General features: G+C 32.8%; 1 protein-coding gene across 10 annotated transcripts in view; it reads right to left on the reverse strand.

The window, feature by feature from the left end:
- The window catches only part of LCORL (ligand dependent nuclear receptor corepressor like), a 164,193-nt gene that overhangs the window by 30,554 nt on the left and 109,308 nt on the right, over positions 1-24,331 (reverse strand). For 6 of the 10 annotated variants that reach the window (XM_072620351.1, XM_072620348.1, XM_072620354.1 and 3 more), the window contains 2 exons: positions 16,901-16,994; positions 4,055-8,883 (listed from right to left, as the gene is read on the reverse strand). In XM_072620351.1, coding sequence (XP_072476452.1) covers positions 4,055-8,883; positions 16,901-16,994 — 4,923 coding nt within the window. Of the gene's footprint in view, positions 1-4,054; positions 8,884-11,083; positions 15,550-16,900; positions 16,995-24,331 lie in introns of those variants that run through there. The other 4 variants (XM_072620355.1, XM_072620356.1, XM_072620357.1 and 1 more) reach the window with 3 other exon arrangements.

Consider the following 24,331-nt stretch of genomic DNA (forward strand, 5'->3'; position numbering starts at 1 on the left):
GTACATGTTTACTTGAAACAATCAATCAATAAACATTTATTAAGTACCTGTATTCCAGACCAGATGTATTTAGATACAAATATGAAAACAAAATTGTCCCTGTTCTCAAGAAGTTTATGTTCTGTTTGGGGAAACGTGTGTGTCTGTCTTCTATCTAATTTATAGATCTACATAAACACACACAAAACATATGAAAAGTGAACACAAAGTAATTTTTTGGTAGGAACTAGTAGCTGGAGGAGGGAATGAATCAAGAAAAGCCTCATATAGGAAGTAATGTTTAAGCCCACAGTCCTACAAAGCAAATGCATTCTAGGTATGGGGGAACAGTCTATACAAGGCATAGAGATAGAAGATGGAATGCCATATATGAGGAACAGCAATAAAGTTGGTATGGCTGGACCACAATAAAGGCTGGAGAGTTAAGTTAGAGCCAGACAATGAAGGACTTTAAATGAAAAAGGATTACATTTGATTCTAGAAGGAACAGGGATCCACAGCAATTTATTTAGAAAGGTTCATGAATATCCCCCTGGTACTTCAAACCCTGATTTCACCACTTTTATATGTGGCAAATATTCACCCTACTTTCCATGTCTGTAATCTCTGGGTCATTTTTGGACATGAGAAATTAGGAAAAGAAGAGCTTGTTGGTTATCGAGACCTACTGATTCTACTTGTGTAACATCTCTTTTACAATTATTCCATCTCTTCTACTGAGTAAAAGTCCTCTTCACCACTACAGCTGCGACTATTACAACAGCCTCCAATATGGCTTGCTCCCTTTTTTCTTTCTCTCCCAACTCATTAATCAAACCACTTCCAAAATAATTATCCTTAAATCTTCTTTGAATTTGCAGCTCTGCAGCGTTTCAACCCCAGGGAATAAGATGTCCCTCCCAAGATAAGTTCGTCTCTCCTAATCTCATCACCACACTGCTGACTAAAGCCCTGGATGCCTCATCCTCCTCTCCCCTCTGACGGTGTGGTGAACTCTCAAAGACTTCCTTTAGAGGGTAGAAATTAGATGTGTGGCTCACTCCATTTACCATCTGCAGCTCCATAACTCCACGTAACAAGATACTCCTCCCTGATGGATACCCTCTGGTGTGTACCCTCCCCTCTCATTTCAGCTTCCTTTTGTGTGTCTTTCCCCATTAGACTATAAGCTCTAGGTACCAAAGGCAGGTACTGATATCCTTTTTCAAACTTCTATATCCAGTGCTAGGACATATTACGCACTTGTGTAAGACCCCTATAATCTTCCATCATTTTATTTTTCCATCAATTGATGCCATGCCACTTTTCTTGAAGCACTAGAAGTTCCAAGAAATGGACTGGTTCTCCTGATTCCTGAATATGCCTAGTGTTTTTATTCTTGCTTTTATACATGCTATTCCCAATGTGGAATGTCTTTGCTCCTCATTTTTGCTAATTATTAATTGCTGCCCTATTAAAATGCTGCCCTTATCCTAATCCCCATGCCAATAACAAACTTCCTAACTGGGACTTCACACAGCACTTTCTTATCAATCTGTCATGTAATACTATGTGTTATAGTTATCTGTATTTGGTTCTTATTCTTTTACTGATGATAAACTGAGGCAGAGACCATGTCTTACTTAGTAATCTTGTCAGAAAGCACAGTAAGGATCTAAATAAATGGGGAATGAAAAAAGAATCCCAGTTAAAAAGATCATTCTTCTGAATTCTGAAATCCTGCCTATACCATTTATTTGGTACTTCATTATATGTCAATGTCTTGCATTATTACTTACCTTTTCCTTATGCATATTTTCTCTCAATAGGACTATACATTTTTGAAGAGCAAGGGCTCTATCTTACATTTCTTTGCATCTCTCAAAGATGGCACTAAAATATCTGAGTCCTACAACTATATATATATTTGCAACATTTGGTCTATACTTTACAAATATGAAAAAGCATATATTAAGTGAACTCAAATGAAATGTATTAAACTATGTCTCAAATGTTACAAAAGCAAGAATTCATAATAATTAAAAAATAACAATAAAAAATCCAAATTCCTGGACAAATATTTCATCAACAGAAATCTTCCTTAATTTATTATAGACAAGCTCCAAATTTTTCTAACAAAGTGCTTAGGTTGAGTTTTTTCCTGAGACTTCAGTCACTTATGCCACGGAAAAGAGCAATGAAAACAGATCTAATAATGCAGTTAAAAATAATTTCAAAGAAGGGAACAACATGGAGAATACTAAGGAAGATGGGGAAAAAAAATCTAAAATAATGAAGTTCAAGGAAACATTTAAAAATTAGATACTAATGTAAATGTTATTTTTAAAAACAAGTAAAACCAAAAAGTTTTAGAGAAAAAAAATAAGGAAAGTTATCAGCAAAACGTAAATAAAAGTCTAAGTATAACAGGAAATCTGGAAAGAGAAATGACCATTGGTATATAATTTAAAAATGAGAAAACAGCATGAGCAACAATACCAGTAAGAAAACACCATTTTTTTAGAAAAAAAAAGCTGAAATGCAAAAGTTCTTTGTATATCCAATAAAAAGGCACTGAGACATTTTTCATCTTATTTTTTTCTGTAGTAATCTCTTATTTGGTGGGGATATAGTCATGCCCCCCCAAAATTTCATGTTCTTTGCTTGAGAAAGTATGCTAATTAAACTTGAAGGCCCAAACATGGTATTATATTAAAACTTTATGCAGAATATTTTGCCTCTGGAAACTGTGACTTATGAAGTAAGTATGATATATTGAGGGTTGTGGGGAGAATTAAGCTTCACACACTATTCATTCAACTTCTTCATAGATTTCCATTTTTTGTTAATTATTAAAACTATGACTTAAGTTTGTTCATAATTACTGGGTATTCACTTTTTTTTCAAAAGTTATTTATTAAAATCCTGTCCTTGCCTATGCTGAAAAACATTTTAAATTTAATTTCTTTATTAAAACAATGGAGATATTATTTAATAAAGACTTTAGTTTATGTTAGCAAGTTATTAAAATTAGTATTTTTAAATGATGTATTCTGAATAGTTGACTATACTGTTTTACCACATTAAAGCCCCAAAGCTCACTACCATTACCTTTTATGATTTTTTTTAATTTTATACCTGTTTTTTTTAGATTGTAACAAGTTTTTTTTTTTAAAGCCTTTAGTCTTAAATCCTATAGGGTAACTATGTAATTATAACACATAGTATCAAACTCGTTCATTTCCAAATACACAATTGCATGTGTATTTGAGACAACAGGAATCTTGTCAATGAGACAACAGGAATCACACCAAAATATCTTGCAGTACATGACTTTGCTGTTTAAATCAAACAAGATTTGCCAACTGTTAAGACCAACATAGGAAATCAAACTTCATCTGGAAATGGTTATGGAAATAGTCTCTGAAAGGCACTTGGTTTCTTGCAACTGATATGGTTTTTAACATCTGGATTTTAGTTTTTGAGTAGAGGCAGTAAAGGAAGTGAGATGAATCTAAGCTGAAAGGCTACTGCTCATTCTCTAATCCTTAAATAAAACAGGGCCTTCTCTAACCACTGGGAGGAAGATAGGAATAAGGAATGGCAGTGTGGATGAGATGCACACCCTCAAAATAAATGTAATGTCTTACTATCTGTGACTATCACCATTGCAGTGGCACTCTATCTATATATACCTAAAGATTTAATGATAAAAGGGCTTACTTTCTTTAGTGAGTCAATAAGGTACATTTTTGTGCAAATGTCTAGGTAATTTTTTAATTTTTTATCTAATGTAAAAAGATGGGACTTAAAAAAATTAGTCTTGTTTACCCCTCTCCAACTAGGTCAAAATGTCCATAGCTCTTCTTTTTAATTCTTCTCAAACTTCTGGAAATTTCAAGATACAGGGAAAAGCTTATTTAGAATTTGACACCTTATTGAACAGGTGTAGCCTAAATTTTTCAAATTTTTTTGGGAAAACCTACAAATAAAGTGTTCTTTATCTACCTATTTACTTATACTTTACTCATGAAACCTACAACAAAATGTTATAATCAGGGAGAGAAAAACTTACCTAGTTGATATTTTGAATAATAGTTTGCCATTTGTCCACTGTTACAAGATTGTCGCTTATGTCTTTTTGTTGACATTTCAGTGGTCTTCCATGAGGGTGTTTTTCTTTTGTTCAATTTACTAAGAACTTCAGAACTATCAGAAGCATTCTTATCAAATTTAATATGTTTGTCTAATTTATTGCCATCAGGTTGGCAAGCAAAAGTGTCAGGTGAAGAATTATTTGCTTTAGATTTTTCTATTGCTTCAGACTGCCTTTTAAGAGAATTTTGCCGGGCAGAATGGGATCTTAAGTTACAGTGTTTTGCTTCTTCAACATAAGTCTGATGATTATTTCCACTCTCAATAGATTCGGGAGAATAAATGATTGTATTTAGCTGAAATGGATTTCTTTGTTCAATATGATTGATTTTCCTCAAAAATATCCTACAGTCTTTAAAAGTTTTTGACCTCCAAGAATTTGAACACATTTTTCCTTGCCTTGATACTTTCCCAAAATCTTTATGGCTGTAATTGGTTTCATTCTCTTTAGCATGTAATTTAAAAATGCTTTCTAAACTAGCATGTGTACTGTAATCAGGCAATTCTACCTTCTGTTGCAAAAAAGCATCCCTGATTTCAGGTGCTAAGACCAACTGCTGATTTTCTGTTGTGCTTTTTCCTTGAAGTGTGATGTCAGCATTTGTTCCCCCTGCAGTTTTATTTAAAAACTGGTTCTGGCAGAAAAATCTTAAGTTTCTTCTTTTAGATTTCCAATCAACTGTTCCATGATTGTGAAGCTTTTTAACTTGCCTCCATCTTTCATGCTGTAGTCTCTTAAATTCAGTTCTCCTCAATCTGGCTAGTGTGAAATTACTTTTCACATTTAAGACTGGAGATCTAACAATTTTACGCAATATCTGTAATTTCCCTGCTGATTTTGAAGGAGAGGATAGTGCAAATTTTTTAAAGTGCTTTCTGAAAAGGCTAGTATTATGATCAGATTGTTTGCTTCCAACTTTGATTCCTCTGGTATTAATTACTTCCAAAGGATTTCGAGCATTTGCTTTTCTAACTAGTGAAAGAGACTGTGTTTCTGTTGTTTGCATAAACCAAGTACAAAGCTCATTCATGTCACACTTTTTCTGAAAGAGCATTTTTACAGGTGAGACTTCAAGTTCTAAAAGGCAGGTTTCCAAAGGGCTTGGCACTTTAAAACTACCATCCTCTTTTAAGTGGCCTCTTGTTTCATGAAGACAATTTTCTGTTTCGTTTCTACTCACTTGCACCCAAGCATTAGTTATCTGCTCAAATCTATTGTTTAGCTCCTCTAACAAGGAATCATTTGAAGTAGTAGTTGCCCACCACCTAAGAGAGGGGCTTGACGAAAAAATAGGATCTAGGGATACTTCATTAATGGTTGTGAATTTACCATCATCAGGATTTTTTTTGATATTACCCGAATTTCTAGCTCCTGAGGTATCTTTGGAAGCTACTTTCCTATTTGAGTATTTGCATTTTTCTTTTTGATCTTTAGTTTTTTGGAAATGTAGTTTGTATGATTTATGTAGCAGGTTGTTTCTACAAGCAAATGAATTAGAAGATGCTAGGGAATGTAAAAAATGTAGTGATGGCTTTCTGTCCCTAACAGAATGTCTCAAAGGTATTGGAGAAGTCATAGTCTTCGATCTTCCCTCAAATAAATCAGCTTGAGCGCTTTTTGTTTTATCCATTTTATTGCACTGGTGTTCATGCTTTTCTTCTGATAGGTTTTTTTCTAGCATACTGTCTTGATCTAAAGGAGGCAAGCAGCTGCTTATACATACTTTTCTTTCTTGAGGTGAAACCCTATTAATAGTCACAGATATGCCAGAGATTTTAACTTTTGCAGGTCTACCAGGTTTCCTAATTACTGTCAAAGGCTTCTGGCTTGTCCGAATAATATTGCTGTAAGGGTAGGGTAATACAGATTTGTTCTTAATAGGTCTAATGTATTCGTAGCCAGATGTAAAGATATCCTTTTCAGAAGTCAAGCTAGGTACAGTAGTCTTTCTTTCATCCAAACTAGCATCAGCTGCTTTCTTATGTTTCAGTCCATTATATTCATGCAAAAAATCAGCATTACTATTATTAAAAGGCATAGCATTGCCTAGGCTACCTTCTGACACATGCCTTTTAATTCTTCTTGACCTTCCATAAACAACAGTCACTGTGATACTTTTTCTACTAATACCCTCATTTAAGCCTGACACTAGAGATTCTGTGTTTTTCTTCCCAACACTGCTGATAAGCTCACTTCTGCGTATAGTGCTTTCTACCTTATCAACTTTAGGTTTTGGTGGCCTTCCAATCGGTCGTTTAACCTGTTTTACAACTTGAGGACCTATTTTTTTAGGCCTACCTGGTTTTCTTTTTGAAGATGATTCACTAGCACTGTTTGATTTATCTATACATTCTTCCTGCTGCTTACAACTGTTCATATCAGTTATATTTGTTGAACAGGGTTCTATAGTTTCCTTTACACAATTGGATTTTTTTTGTTCTCCTTGTGAAGTGTCATTTTCTGTATTACAACTGTAATCACCAAAATATGTACCAGGGAGACTCTTGTTTTTTTCAGTTTCTTTTCCTACTGAAGGGCTAGTTGGGCATTTTTCAAAAGAACAGAGGTTTGCATTGGAAGTACTAACAGATGTTAAAGTATATTTGACTCCTTCGCTACTATTAACTTCTGAGAGAAACATGAGTTTGATAGGACTAGAGTAACTCGAAAAAGAATTTTCTCCAATTTCAGACCTTGTATGTGAAGTCAAACTACCCAAGTCTAAGTGGTTTTTTTTGAGGCTATCAAGTCTTTGATCCATTACATCTGCATGTTCTACTGTCACAAGACAATTGCTTTTATTACTATTGCTGGATGACACTTTAGAATGTGATAAGAAACTCTGTTCTTTATGTGTTTCACTCACACAAAGGTTCAAATTTCTAGTAGCGTTTTGGTCTTTACAATGAACATCTTCTTTCAACTTCCTGGATATTTTATATCCTTCTGATAATGGCTGATTATCCAACGTATTTTTGGCCATATTTATAGTATCTTCTAGACGCTCCACAACAACTTGTAAATTTGTATTCCTTGCGATTTCATTTATGTCTATGTTGTTTGTTCTATCAACTGGAAGATCTTTCATGGTATCTTTTTCTGTAGATTTCTTGGCCTTGGGAGATTTCTTAAACACAAAATTATTTGTTACATATACAGAATACCACCCAGGAGGTACTATATTTCGCCTAGTTCTGTTTAAAAGTCCAGTAAAATCATCCTTCAGAGGAATGTGATTGTTTTCTAATCTAGGATTTTCTCTATGATTTTGCATTTTCTTTTCAGCTATAAATTCTTTCTGTGATTTTGTTATGTTCATTTTCTCTGGTGTTGTAGCTGCAAAACTTTCTGAAATTGTGTCAAAACTAGAGTTCGTTTCCAAACTATGAAGAGGTAGTTGCAATGATTGTATTTCATATACTGGCAAAAATGTAGATGCTTCTTCATGATTTGAATTTTGAATGATTTTAGAATTTGGGAAAGTGGAGTTTTCTAAAATGTAGGATTCTTTGTCTATTGATACTTTCTCATCATTGCGTATCAATTTCTTCGAAATTTTTTCAGATGACTTTTTTCTTGCAAAATTTTCATCAAGGCTAGCAATTTCTCTCTTTATTTGTAAAGACTGCCTTCTAAACAAAGGTGAATCAGGAGAATTATGCATTGCAAACAAGGTTTCCTGCCGCTTTCGGAACCTTGTTTGTATAATTTTATTTTCTACTTTTTTATCATGTTGACTCAACAGCTCCATAAAACTATAATCACTAGCCTTTGCATTATGCAAAAGAGATGCTATTAAATCACCTAATTTTAGATTATCATTTTCAGCATTACTATCACTACTAGACACTTTTACAAGGTTTGTTATATCTGTAGTTTCAATTGATTTTAACTTTTCATTAATACGCTCCATTAAATCTTGAAAAATTGTAGTACTCTCACCTTTGTCAATTTTTTCATGATTTACAAAATGACTTTCTTCTGCTATGAGCAAAGAGTCATGTGAGTTTTCAGATGTGTTTGCTTTTCGTATTTTACCTTCATGTTCACAATTGCTATTGTTGTCTTCTGCTGGTATGAGAGATGGAGGCTGATTGATAATTGCTTCAAGTTTGTTGTTTTCTAAAGCTGAAATGCCTGAGATTGAATCTTTAAGTTTTTCAAATCCTTCAGTCTGTATGGGTGATAATGGTGGTGGTGAAGGACTCCGAGATCTGTTAGTCTCTTTAATATTGATCGACAGATCACATACTTCAGGTAAAGAAAGAGGAGTACAAAAGGTTGATCTTGTAGAGTGATTGTTACAGTTTTGTAATAGTCTAGAACAGCACCTGTGGGGATTGTAATTGTTGGCAATTTCTCTACTAACTACTGTCTTAATGTGCTCAATAGCTACAGTTTGGCAAGATAAGCAATGAAAATCTTTAATACACATTGAAAGGGGTGCTACGCCAGAGCTTTGTCTTTCATTCTGCAAACACCCTCTTTCTGTTAGCCTATATTCACCACAACTACAGAACAGACCATGCAAATCATCTTCAGTGAGGGATTTTTGAGATTCTGAAGATAGAGCATGTGATGAATTGCAATTGCAAAGTGGAGAAGCATTTTGCTCTTGAATTAAAAATTTCAACATAGTCAAAATTTGTTGCTGGTGATATGTGCACAATGATTCCAAAACTTTGCTTAATGTTGATTTTCCTTTTTCCATTTTAGTAGCTTCCTCTGATTTTGCATCAAGAGTTGAACTAAAAATAAAAATCAAATAAAAATAATAAATGACAGTAAAAGTACCAAAAGTATATGGGACTACACAATCTTAATATTAATAATGAAAAATCTTTAGGGGTTTTTTTTGGGGTTTGAAACCCCCAATACTACAAGATCTGCAATATAACCTTTTCACTTATTTTAGAAATATATATATGTCAGTGAAAATGAAAGTTGATAATAACCAATGAAGTAATATGGCAAGATATTATTTAATGACAAACTCCCATTTTAAAAGAACAATTAATAATTGTACATAGATATTAATATTTGAAAAATATTAAATTTCTCAAACATAAACTATTTTATAGCCCTTAATGGTAAATGCTTTATCATGACTTTTTATAAAATTTTGTGAGGTAGACATTTAAAAATTATTTTAATAATCTATTATTGGGCCATATTCTTTTTTTGTACAATTAAGGAAAGATATATAGAAGAATATTATCTTTCTTTAGAATAAAGAACTGTAACATTAATACTAATGAAAATAGAAGTCTACAAGACCATATTTGTTATTTGGATCTTAAAAAACTCATATTTTCTTACCTAAGGTTAAGTCAAGATATTCTTATCTAATTCTGAAGGTATTTAAAATATTTTTATTAAACAAATTTTTGATCTGAAATAAAGTTACTTAAAACTAAATATATTACTTACCTATAATTATTTAATTAGAAATGCTGGAAAAATGTTCATGGTAGAAACTAATAAAAATCTTATCTTCAATTAAGCATAAGATCCAGTGTTGTATAGCAACTAATCAAGATTTCTACGTGTATAATTTTTCACCCAGTAACAGTAGCAAGAAGAACAAAATGTATTAAAAGAATTCTGTTTCAGAAAAGTATGTATTTATATTAAACATATCACCAAACTCTGAACATGAAACTAGCCTTTCACTCACACTAGATATTTTACTTTTTCTTTATCTCTAAAGTCCATTCTGTGGAACTTTGAATTAAGATGTACATTCGCTGATAAAATATGTCCTTAAGGTTTACTATTTGGGTATAAATTTCTATTGAGGGATATTGTGAATATGTCAGTACAATTACACATATCTGTTAATGTGTATTAAAATGAAATTAAATGTAAACATTTATTATTTGCCCATTATAAATACCCACATAATGCCTAATAGATACATACAGATTGGAATGTTTCATCTAAAATACATTTCATTTTTGCTATAAATGTAGCAAAGATGCTTCAACAGACTGAGGAAAGGTCTTTTAAAAAAAGGAACTTTTAGTACTCACTAAATTTCTTTTCATGATGGTGTGAATTTATTTACTATCTATGACAAACTGATATCAAAGTGGAAAGAACTGTATCATGAGTAAACAAATACATTGAAAATGTCAGCTTCCTTGGGGGAAATAATTTGATATGGGGAAACCTGACCTGTTTAAAAATAATTAGGAATAAACATCAAACTGTGCAGTTTCTAATAATGGCACTGTCACCCAACCTTCAGTACCAGACCATATAATGATATGCATAGGAAAAAATGGAGAAGAAAATTAAAATACTAACTTGGGACATGTGATTTCTAATATGTTTTAAGAAACGTGGTTTTCTATTTCACACATTAGTAAAACTGGAGATGCACAAGTACATTAATTGATAGTTTAATAATAATTTTGTTTGTATACATATGCAAGGATTGCAGATATGTAAATATGTATGTGTGAGCATATATGTGTATGTGTGAGTGTATATGTGTATGTGTGTGTGTGTGTACACACACACACACATATGTACATATACACACAGTATATAAAATGTAATTTATTAAGGCAGAGAACTACATGTTTCCCAGGAAAATGTTTTACATTACATTTCAATGAATTCATTCAATATCTTCTACTAGAGTTTCTGAAATGGCCAGATACTATTTAAAACAAGTAGAAGATAAAAAATAGCAAGGTTTTTTATTTCACTAAGAGTATTAAAAAATATCTAAAGATGTTCATGTGACAAACTCTTTTTCAGCTTTTCAAAGGCAAACAAACAGTTAAAAAAAAAAAGAGATGTTTTCTTGTTTAATCTCTCCCTTAAAAATGTAATTTCCTAAATAGGGAATACTACAAATTGCTTATTTATATATAGGACTCTTCTTTTTACATTTCCTTTGATACTGGAATCTCAAAAGAAACTAGAATGAGAAACATGAAAACTTAAAGGAAGGAATTTATTTAATTTAAATGATAATGTGAAATACTACCAAATATTTTTCCATACAAACTCCTTCCATCCTTCCACATTAGTTTTTTTAGGGGGTTTCTTTTGGTACATGAATTTTTATTAGAGGGAATCTTTTTCAGTGATCAACAAACACATTTAATAATCTTTACTGTTACTATTTATTCTGTATACTATAAGTAGATTTCTATTCTAGGAAGTAAATTTATTTTTATTTAGCTTTAGTAAAATTGTTCTCTAGAAGTGAGTCAAATACAACAATGTAGTCATTTTTTCTCTTCTTTTTTACTGAATGAGCAAATCAATCACACACCAGTGTTGTAAATTTATGTGCAAAAGCATTGAAGTGCTTTACTACAAATTACAACCTAGAAACACGTTAACTGAACAATTAAAATTCATACAATCAGATTTAGGTATATAACAACACAAAGAAGGAACAGAATTACAGTACATTTACAACACAAGACAGATACATGGAATTCATTAGAAAATATTGTAATAAATAATTCATGAATTATAGTGCAATTGATTTATGCATAAATATAACTAATTGCCTAAAAATCAGTTTATATTAACAAAATCTGTCAAAATCAAGGCAGCCACAGAGTTTTACTAAATTACTGCGACAATGGAAATACTGCAATTAAAAAACAAATACAAGTATTTGTACTGTAAACAACTAAAAAAAATCAGTCTCACTAAAGTTAGTATACAATTTAATATAAAATTGTCATTAGCTACCAGAAATGGTTTAAACAACTTTACTGAGCAGTAGTTCTAAAAACAGAGGCACTGTTTTTTGTTTTTGTTTTTTTTCTTTTTAATATAAAATACTTGAGAAACATTCAAATAAGTAGAAAGCACATAGGGGGTTGCTTTCACCTTCATTTAAAGGTCTGCTGAAACTGGATTTTTCAGAAAATTGTCAATTAATAAGTAGTGACTGGTAACTGAATTATAAAGTAGTTCAAACATATAACATAAAGAACATTTTAATGGAATACACTGGGGAGAAGGGGAACCCATAAATTTCCCTGCCTTTCCTTGTTTGTAAAATCAGAGGTTAGCCCAATAATCAGAAACAAATACATTTTGCTTCTTTTAAAACGGTTATGGGTTGATCATTATCTATAGACTATCAAAAAATATTTTAATATACTATTTCTGACCAAAAATAAATAATGCGAGTACTAAAATGCTGCAAATTAACTATAATATTACCTATAAAACTACTGATCACTGTGAAGTCAATAGTAAAATGATCCCTGATTTTATGAATCCTGTCAATTTTTGGTCAGGTCATCTTTTAAATGATATAAAAAGTGTACTGCATCTCTTCCCTTTACTATAAACTTCTCAATCAATTTATTTAATGTAAATATAGTGTGAGGAATAAAAAAGGTCAGTACAATATAAATATTAGGCAACGCATTCAAGTCCCCAAAGTTTTGCAAGTAAAATTCTATATAAAGAGGTCACAAAATTGAAACTTTTATTTTACTTTCAACTTGTTTTTGCAATGGGAGGGGATATATTAAATAATCGATCATCGTTCTGGCCCTCACAAAATATGGCTTAATTCTTTAAAAAGAAAGATGACCCTGACATCTGCTGTTTTGTAATCTATTAGGTATAGCATTTCCTTTAAAAAAAAGTACGGAAGGATTCATATCCTATTACCTATTCTATAGGTAACAATAGTTGAAGAGGGTTCAATATAGACCTAAGAGACCAAATATCTAACAACTTGGTTGTGCCATTTGTTTTCTCATTTGTTACTTTAAAATATATGAGCAGTTTTTAAGGTTAATGACTGAATACCCAAGTATAATACAGTGAGCATTAACCTTCACAAACACAAGTGTAAAAACCCAAGTATTTGAGTTGGTACATTTCTTTAAAAGTCACTTAAAAGCCCTGCTTTTGGACTTAGGAAAACTGTATTAGAAAAGTCATCTGAACCTGAATCTTAACACAGAAAAAGGACATTAGTTCAGGACTAAAGTTATATAAGAAAATCTCTACTCTTTTCATGCAGGGATTTGCTTTTATAACATTAGCCAAACAGCATATTCCTTTAAAATCCAACATGGATACTTGAAAAAAAAAACCCCACAAAACTGCTATATGAAGGTAACTGGTCTCTCCTGGTATCGAATAAAAGTTAAAATGTACTACCCAACTTCTAACTATCCAATTAATTAGGAGTTTACATTAATGAAAGTTCAAAACAGCTTCAGTGTTTAATATTTGTAATTCTATTCAAGACCCTGAACAAACTGCAAATTTGGTTATTAGCAAAATGAAAATGTATCGCCCACCAAAATGAAAATCTGTTATTCATTTTGATAAACTGAAAATGTTTTGAAATGTCACAGCAGCAAATACATTTAAAGTTACAGTGAGGTTTTTCAATAGTAGGAGTGTGACACAATCCTTAAATTAAATTTAAAAGTAGTCATAACATCAACTAACCAGCACGTTTAAACCAAAAATTACCATTCTCAAACTTCTCTGCACATTATAAACATGCTCTAAGTTGCATTCAACCTTTCTTCTCTAACCTTACAAGTTAGCTTGTTTTTCAAACTAAAAAGAAAATTAAGTCATTTTAATAATTAAATTATTATATGTTCTTAGTATTCCATCTTATATTAAAAGGATTCCAGAACTGCTTGGGGTTAACTGTATTTGTCAGTTCTTTTAATTATATATAGTGTAAACCCCAATTTCTTGCTAAGCCAACGGTAAATTATAAATGTCCTGTTTTGCCTATTAAAACATACATTTAAGTTTTCTTTTATATTTTTAATGGATGCTTTGAATGTATTTTGTGTTCTACAGAATGTACTGTAGTGTACTAATACTGCCATGCATCCATTTTTCCTTGTATGGATAGAAGTTTTTTCTTTTTAAAAAATTTCCTTTGATTTACTTGAGGTGCTTACAATAACTGTAAATATTGTTATGTAAAATATTTATAAACCATTAATCATTTATTTCCATAATAAGATGGTTTAACTGAATGGCTGGGGTGGTCCTTCACCAATAAAAATGTTTCACATGACGTTTACTTGTTTTTCCACAACGTTTTATGCTATTGACTACTAAAGAAAACCTGAATTTTTTTTCACCTATTTATACAAGGATTAAATAGAAACTATCAGAATTAAGTGAGGAACTCTATAATTCTGTCCACAGTGAAAACCCTGAATAAAACTTTTTTTTCAAAAAGGCATGTATGTGGTTTTTGAACTGTAAAATTTCATGTCTCCTGTCAAAGTGAGCATATGTAATTCCCACACGTGTATACAAACACACACACACATACATACCTGTGTGCACACGCACATGCACACTCACACGCGCACACACACACATCAGTTTGCTAACAAGTAATCTACACAGGCTTGCTGCTATTTTTGCAGCTGCCAGTCCCTGAATCTGTCATATTAAATAACCCAGTGTCCGGTAATCGGAGTTTCTTCTTCGGCGGAGTCTTCAGTGTTCCAGATCTTTCCTTTACCTTGTATTCTAAAGTGCTGTGAGGTACCCCATAAATTCCTTGTGCTTTGGAAACACTCATTTTTCCACTCATTACCATTGCAATAGCCTCTTCCATTATCTCATGATCATACTGCCGATAGCGGCCACGTTTTTTCCTAGGCTGCTTATTATCCTTGCGTTCCAATCCATCTTCTGTATTTTCAGAGTTTCCATCAACTGTTCCATTTTTAGAATTAAGACACAAAGGAGAGAGGTCCCCATGTAGAAAGTAAGAGTCAACATTTGAGTGAGTTACAGGCCCAGAACATTCTATTTTGTTCTGTTTAGGGAGTATATTTTTCAGTTTTTGAAGAGCTGATCCTTCTAAGACTGAAGAGGTTTTGGAAACTTGATACATAACATCCAGAAGACCAGAACCATCAGGTTGTGGTTTTGAAACAGAACTTACTCGTAGCTGAGGAATTTTTAACTGTACAGTAGGACTTGAAGTTTCATATTGAAGGCTTTCATTTTTTTCTTTAAATTGAGTGACCATTCTCTGTAGAGTTAACTGGTGGAGGTAACTGGAAGCTGTTGGGAATTTTAATTCTGAGGTTTCAAGTAGATTGAGTTTACTTTTTTCTGTGCGCTCTGCTTGAGCTCTTGCCCATAAGGCTACTTTTTGCAGCACTGCACAAGTTTCTTTACTGTCTTTATATGAGTAACTATCATTGAAATCTCGAGTTTTGTTTTTAAAAGATGCAGGCTTTCCTGCTGGTAAGGCTTCTAAGTGGAGAAGTAAAGTTTTTTGAGGTATGCCATAAAGTATGCCTGCTTTATTTATGTCCAATGCTCCAGACTGAATGTCTTTCAAAGCTTTTGAGAGCAAACCATCTGCAAACTCAGCACTTCTTTCCACATAGTCCTCTCTGTCTCTGTGTAGTCTCCTGGATGGATGGAATGAAACGATGGTAAACTGATGCATGAGAGACTCTCACACAGCTATGGAAGGGGAGGGTCCACTCCTTTATTATGCTCCTTGCTTAGGTAACATCACTGCTTCTGACACTTTAAAGTCTTTGAGACGTGGTAGTTACTCCTTATCATAACAAATGCTATAGTCCTGGTAGGACAATGTGTCAATCGTACAGTGGTCTCTACGGGCAGACCTTCCAAGAACTTAAAGTCCTAACTCAGTAAATACATAATATTCTCATGTTGTTGCTATTTCCTCTGATAGATGCTTGCAGAGCAACACTGATATAATTTATACAATTAGTGTTCCATTATTAAAAATACCCAAATCCTAAAGGAGCTTTTGTTAGTAGAAACGTGACGTTACCGCTAAACAAGTAATAAAAGAGTCAACCCCTTTATAGGAAATTTATAGGAACATTACCAAACACAAACATCCCACACTTCCACAAGACTAAGTTTTCTATGTCTAAAAACTTAAAATTCTATACTTAACCATAATCAAATACTTGGATAATAAAACCCAGTTTTAGATATTTTTAATATCTATTTATTTTTCTTCTAACTAATGTATCATTGTAAAACTTCAAATTCATACAAAAGGTTTAATGCATCTTATGACTCAAAAATGCCTGATATTCTTAGGTGAAACAAATTGTTCTCTAATATGTACAGGTGACAAAAGGGTCCTGCCATAGCTAATAAAATGGGATGTTACCCAAATTATAACAAAATCTAACAGAACAGTATTTCATTAATGGTTATTTATTTAAATTAATTTAATGGTAGCTTTTGACACATAAAATAACTTTTTATGGTCACTGCTGAGCATGTATACCAAGCAGTTTTGCCACCACCATAAACCTATGGAAGAATAAAAATCAATAATATGAGTTATTTTTTCATTAAGAATGACTGAATATAGTACTTTTAAAACTTGTTCATGTTATTTTAAAAATTTAAGTATTGAAGTTGAATGTTCTGCTCAAAATGTTTCCTAAATAAATTCCTGAAGTAACTGAAATCATCTTTTGCAGTCCTGCTTCTTAGTTTGCATTCTGTGATTAAACTTGCATTTTAGCAACATGAACTAAAGTTTGGTGATTGTTCTGATAACTTTTCTTTAACAGAAAGAGTAAAAAAAAGAAAGAAAGAAAGAAAAAAGACAAATGAAAGGTGTGATATAGACATTTATGAGTGGTAAAAATTCTGAAGAAAAACGATGTATAATGTGTATAAGTTTACTCAATATATCATAAAAACTCTGTCTTCAAAGATGTATTTTTTGCATCAACTAATAATTATTTCCTAGATGTGGCTTACCCAGACATAGAATTTTCAGAAGATGGATCACATGTTGAGGACTCTTCGGATCTTGTGCTGGTTTTCTTTGTAGACAGATCTAATACTCCATCCCCTGTAATTTTTCAGAAAAAAAAAGATTAAATAAAAGTTTTAAAATGTAGGCATATTATGTTTCATGTTTCACTTTTGTTACCACATTTATTCAACAATATGTCACTCTTCTATTTCTATATTTTGCTCTTACCTGTCATTTAGTGGCTTCCTTAGTACAGAACTAACTACTGGAGGTAGGCAGTGATTTAGAAACAAGAGGAGAAATAAAGAGAAAGTTCTACCAGGTGGTACTATAAAATTCTGTGGCAATTAGTATGGAGAACTGTACAAAAGTAAAACAAGCACACTTTATACATAAATCAGTTCATTGACACTTCCTATCACAAAGGAAGGCAATCTTCAGCTATTCTTTCCTAACTTGTTTGTTTATTCAAAGCAGCCTCTGACACAATATGTACTTTTTATGTAGTTGAATTTTGGGGGGTAAGGGGAAGAGCTGTATTCAGAGTCAGAGATGTAGGGGGCAGGGGAAAGTCGTAAAGAAAGCATGAGTAAGAGCACAATATTTGAGAAAATCTTTTCAAACCTTCACAGTTTAAAGTCCTTAGGCATTCAAGTTTTTAGATACTATGATTATATTTGTTAGAAGAAAAAAGGAGGAAGAAAAAACGAAATCAATACTGAATACAGTTCAAATGTCAATGGAATAATTTTGAAATATTTGTACTTGCTACAGAAAATGTACAGAGAAAAAGGCATCAATTTTCAACTATAGCAAGGAGTTCTGTTTTAAGAAAGGATACATGGGTAATCTTTAATTTATCCCACTAAATCCTTACTTCTAAATTCTATGAAAGCAGGCAAAATTAATGAGTAATTATTATGTTGGACTATTAGTCCTTAGAGCCCAAGTCTAAAACAACCAAGTTCTACTTTCTATATGTGGTATGTATGTTATTTTTATTGAAGCCCACAATATAGTGGCAGCTAAGTGGCACAATGAGTACCACACTGGTCCTGAAGTCTGAAAAGCCTGAATTAAAATTTGGCCTCAGACTCTTGAAGTGTGACTCTGGGCAAGGCATTTAATCTTTATCTACCTCTGTTTCCTCAAATGTAACGTAAAGAGACTAACAGCACCATTTCCCAGTACTGCTGTGAGGATCAAATAAGAGAATTTTCACTAAAACACTTAGCCCAGTACCTAGCACATAGTAGATAACTAACCAATACTAGTTACAATATAATTTATGGTGTCCATTTTGTAGTACTTAATATATACAATTTTACTACTTTGAATTGTTTAAGGTTTAAAATTGTTTCATCTTTTCTTTTTGTACTGTTGACTATGTCAGTCATTTAATATGAATCCTTCAAGTCAGAACACAAACATCTCCTCCCTCCCCATTTTAATATTGTTACTAATGGAAAATAGAATCTATTTTACGATGATATAATTATGATATTGCTACCAGGAGCATATTAAGATGAAAACTGAAGACTTACTTTCCTGATCTAATGAAAAAGGTACAGATTATGAAATGGAAAAACTGTTCAACTGTTACATGGATCACTAAAATAATGAGCCTCTTTTAACAAAAAGAAATTTTAAGACTATTTATCATGTTAAAATCAAAGGGTCATAATAATCCATTTTTCTTAGAAAGGCATGTGCTTATATTAATTTTATAATGCTATATAAAAATTAAAAACCTAAGACAATGTACAGGACTTTATGATTATGGGCACCATTTCAGTATCTATGTGATCATTACAAGAAAGCACGTAAGACAAAGGCATATTCTGTCATGATAGCAAATAAGATTCTTACATTTAACAACAGAATTTAAATGACTACACATTAAAAATACTTAATGTTAAATGTGTCCTTATAATTACACTGAAATAGTACAATAGAGTACTAAACCTGGAGTTGGAAAAAGCTTGTGTCTGCTTTGACACTTGCGTGATAGCATGACTAAGGAAGTCACCACCTCTAAAAGTATATTACCTTTGACTATAAAATATATATATTGAAACTTGCACTACCTACCTCATGGGTTATGAGGAAAGCACTATAAGAATGCAAGTTTTTTTTTTTAAATACACACATTTGTTATACATGTCCCCAAAATTTTAGTGCAGTTTTAGACACCCCTCTCCCCCCAACAGCTGAAACTGAATAGAGATTTTGGCTCTTAAAGTTTAAAACTACACAAAAACTCTTGAAACATCTTGTATAAAAAAATATGTATAACTGTCACCCACTAGGAATGTTCTACATAATCAAGTCTTCAGAGTAGCTGAATGGTTTAATTCTTTAAAGTTTACATTTTTTAAATTTACATTTTTTCCTTAGACTAGAGCAGGGATGGGGAACTTGTGGCCTTGAGGCCACAATGTGGCCCTTAAGATCCTCAAGTGTGGCTCTTTAACTGAATCCAGACTTCACACAACAAATACCCTTAATAAAAGGATTTGTTCTGTTAAGGTTGAGGTTCTAGAGGTCATCTAGACCTGAGATCATAAAGTTAAAGCTTGCAAGCAGAGTCCAACTGATTCCTTTTATAGATGAGAAAATTGAGTTACATGTCAAAGAAGGTTTACATTTTTTCTATTTAGCTCTAGAGGGCATAAAGAAGAAAAGACATGGAAATTACAGAAAATATGAATAATGTTGAATACAAGTACAAATTTCCTAACATCTAGAGGTAACCAAGAGGAACCTTAGGAAGTAGTAGGTTTTTCCTCTCATTTGAACACAGCATACAAACCAGACAACTACTTGTCAGGGATGCTGTAGGAAGGATTCTTAGGAATGGGAAGCGATCTTGTATTGATGAAAATAACAAAAAGCATGGGTTTATTAGAAAAAGTGCCTGTTTTGGAGTCAGTAAACTTGGGGTCAAATCATAGCTCTGCTTAACCTCTGGGCTTTAGTTTCTTCATTTATAAAATGAAGGAGTTGGGTTAAATAACCTGTAAGACTCTTTCAAGTTCAAAAACCTACGAGCTACAATGCCATTTGCAAAAAGGAGGATTTGGAGATCATCATCAACAGAAACTTTGTCTTTTGCATGGGACTCCTTTCATAAGAAAGGAGAACCCTTTTCTTGAACAAATCTAGCTATTTTATAACTTGCTAGATTTCAGGAGACAGAAGATCACTGGCAAATATCTCTACAGTTGCATTCATTATAAAATCTTTTGTTTCTTCTGAATTATGAAATACAGCATATAAATGACACTTCTAATTAAGTGAAAAAAAGAATGATTGGTAAATCTTTGTAAATAGTTTTCTTTAACTTTAGATTCACTCTGGGTTTTTGCCAGCCTACAACATTTACATTGGCTCCAACCACATTCTCTAACTTTACATTACCACTCTTTTTTTCTACAGTCTTTATTTTAAGGTTGCAAGAACTTAAATGTCTCACTAAATGTCTGTAAGTATCTGAACTTAAACCTATATAGCAAGGGCTAAAATTTACTATTATCTTTGAAGCTATTCTCTTCTAAACAACAATAAAAATACTTTTTATTGATAATTTTTGTTTGTACATCACTTTCATTTTTCATATATCCCACCCCTTCCCAAGAAGTCATCTTCTATAATAAAGATTTTTAATAAGTTAAAAAAAAGCAGTTCAGCAAAACTAAACACATTATGTTTGTCTACATATACAATATTCTAGACCCTCCATAAACAATTTCATATCATTTTACCATGAGCATAGGAGGTACCTTAAGGCCTTCTTCATGATTACATTTTGTTTTAATCAAGTGTTGTGTGTTTTTTAAAACAACTCCCAAGTTTTATATTTTCTATATATCGTTCAATCAGTTATATGACCATAAACATGTCGAAAATTGCCTATGAATGCCTGTCTGTTCCCTACCTAAAGTTTTGCTGAGACATTTTTTAGTATGTATATAGGCTATCCTTGTTATTTTTGCAAATGAGAGTAGATTACTATAAAAGTTAAAAAAAAACAACTTTCATTTCAAGCATATTTGCTGTTCTCCAGGTCATATCTAATGATAATGACAAGCTTTTTGCATGTTTATTTTTGTTACTTATCAAGAAATACTGTTTTGTAGTCTTTCACTATTTTCTTCCATAAGGTTTTACAGTTTAGCTAGTATTCTAAACTGGAGTTCTGTGTGACTGACATCTCCGCATGGCACAAAATTAAATGTTTGTAGGCTGAATGTCTGGGGAAAGAGTTTTTATGTCCTTTTCACAGTGACTGATCTATGCTGGTAGGTCTTCTTAAGGAAACAGTAAAAGTAATTATTTTTCCTTACTTTTTGTTTCCAGTTATTTGTTACCAGAGAGCACTGCAGCGAATATTTTGACATCTACTAGATCCTTGTTTCTGTGTCTGATTTCCTTGAGGATTATAAGTAGCAGTGGGTTCAATGTGTCAAATGGTATGGACAATCTAATCACTTTTCTTTCAAGATTCCAAGTTGAAATCAAGAACAGTTGGACTATTACTCTTACAGCAACATCAACAATATATGCCTATCTGTGCCTGACTATTTTGGTTTTGATGGTTCAGTTAGTGTAAATAGCAATTATTTCTGTTCTGGCCAGAAACTCTGAGTCTCTTCTTCTCCTGACTGATTATTTTGTGAAGGGAAAGTAGGCCGTTTTTGTTTTTTTTTACTTCAGTTCTTACCTAGCTTTTAATTACTGAATGTTACTTCAGACAAACTGAGAAAGACTTTAACTTAAAAAGGGCAAAGTCTTCCCCACTGCATTTTGGATCATCACCAGTCATCCTGACCTAATGTCTTGCCACTGGACTCTGAGGACTCTGGAGGAGAGTAGAGCTGATAACTTTGCACAGCTCTGCCTCACTTAAATTCAATTCACTTGTAAGTCAAGACATCACCCTGTTGATGTCACTGGTCCTCTTAGGGAATGAAGGATCAACAACAACAGCAATCTGTGCCCAGTGTCAGGCACACAGAAAATGCTAAATAAATGTTTTTCTATCTTCCCAAAGTCCCTCTCAAAATTGATTGTTTATAGTTCTATGAAACTGTTTTAATTTACATTTTGCTTATAAGTTGTGGATCATACTTTTACAATAATTTATTGTTTGCAATTCTTCTGAAAATAAATTTTTATATAATTTGATTTTTGTAATGTATATATTTTAATTTTTAAATTAACTTCTGATCACTCATCTAGTGGGAAACAGGTATTGTTGATGCATACCTGTCAATTACTTTAGTGTTTTTAGTTTTTTTTCAATTTTACTTTTTATTGTGAACTTAATACTAAATAAAACGATCACTTCAATATGCAGTGTGGAACAAGAGAGGAAACACCATGAAATCTCTTCTGTAGAGCCTGCTTTTCTTTTAAAGCATATACTACATTAGCTATGTAACTTTCAAAGCCATGCTGCTGATGTGATTCCTTCTGCCTTCCTTTTATCTTCTAGTTGCTGTTATTGTTGCTTTGGGAGGAATTCAATCCCTTTGGCTTCCCATCTCTCCTCAAAAATTGAAAATGGAAAAAAAAAACCCCAAAACCTTTTTTAAACAAATACACAGGGCTGAGCAAAACAAATTTTCACATTGGCCATGTCCAAAAACGCACGCCTCATTCTTTCTTTTAAGTTGATCACTTCTTGGAAGGTAAGAGAGGCTTTATCATCAGTACTCTGGAATTGGTTGGTCAACACACTATTATAGTTCTTAAGAATTTCAAAGTCCTCTGTCTTTACAATATTATTGCCAAAGTTTTCCTCCTGGTTCTTTCTATCCACTGTTTATCAACAGTTCATAAGTCTTCCTATGTTTCTCTGAAACCATCCCTTTCATCATTTCTTATGGCACAACAGTATTCCATCACATTCATACACCATAATTTGTTTAATCATTCCAGTTTTTTGCTAGTGCAAAAGGAGCTGCTATGAATATTTTTTTCCTCTTCTTTGTTCTTTCATTTTTTTTTTTTTTGGTCAGGTGATATTTCTTTTAAAGCATTTACAATATAGACCACAAAAGAATTTTTTTTAACGTTAAGCAACTGAGGCACAAATAATAACTATGTATGCTAAATTCATAAGCCCGTGACCTGTCTCCACACTATTACTAAGAATTAAAGGACCCTAACTTATTGTTGATGGTCTAAAGTCCTAAGCCTAATAGCTTAATTTTAGGCTTAACCTTGGATGTTCCTCTACCAACAATCTATAATTTAACAGATCTGATATTAAGCTTACAAACCTTTTGACTATAGGAAATTGCCACTAAGAGTAGGAACAGGGAAGGGAAACAATATCTCCCGAACTTCATGTCAATTTCAGACAGGAGTAGATCGTCACCTTGCATTCAGTCAGGCTTAAAGTCTGCCAGGTGTCAATGGGGGAATTGAGTCAGGAGAATCCTACCTCAGCCCAGGCTGAACAGCTGCTCTCCCACCCTTCCCATGAGATCACATTTTTCAGTTCATACCAGCATCTCACAGGCTTACTGGCATCATGGATTGGAGGCTCAGACTGCCTTTCTTGCTATCCATACCTGGAGTTAGACTCAGAAGAACAGTCACTTAACAGTCCCATAACATCTTAAAATAGCAAGTTCCAATAACCAGGTTTCAGATATGACTATAGTTTCACTTTGGCTAAGGAACATCTTTTGGGTCAAGTCTTAAGTGGCTTACATGCCTTTCTATACATGTTCTAGTTCCTAATTAAAGAACAATCATAAAATCAAATTTACCATTAAAACCTTAACTTCTCCATCAATGCCAAATTTTACCTGAAGTTACCTGCCTCTAGGAGACTTAGACTAAAATTCATTTCCCCAAACTAAAGATGTCTCTGATTTAGTCTCAGTAATTCAGTCAATTGTTTTAATACTAATTGCTTTTACATTACTTTGTAACATGTCCAATTTTTCTCCCCATCTCTCCCCTACCCTCACTCCCTAATACCCTGCATTCTGATTACCCCTTCCCTCAACGAGCCCTCCCTTCTATCATACCCCACCCTTCCCTTATCCCTATCTTCTCTCTTTTCTTGTAGGGCAAGATAAATTTCTATACCCCATTACCTGTGTTTCGTATTTCCTGGTTATATGCAATAAAAATTCTCAATATTCGTTACTAATACTTTGAATTCCAACTTTTCACCCAGCCCCACTGAGAAGGCAAGCAATTCAATACAGGCTATATATGTGTGGTTTTACAAAAGACTTCCATAATAATCACGTAGTGTAATACTAACTATATTGCCCTCTATCCTACTCTATCCCCTCTTGTTTTTTTACTCCCTCATTTGACCTTGTCCCTTCCCCAAAGTGTTTATTTCTAGTTACTCTCTTCTCCCATTTGCCCTCCCTTCTATCATTCCTCTCACCCCACTTGTTGCC

Source organism: Notamacropus eugenii, chromosome 6 (assembly GCF_028372415.1).
Source record: "Notamacropus eugenii isolate mMacEug1 chromosome 6, mMacEug1.pri_v2, whole genome shotgun sequence".
NCBI lineage: Eukaryota > Metazoa > Chordata > Mammalia > Diprotodontia > Macropodidae > Notamacropus > Notamacropus eugenii.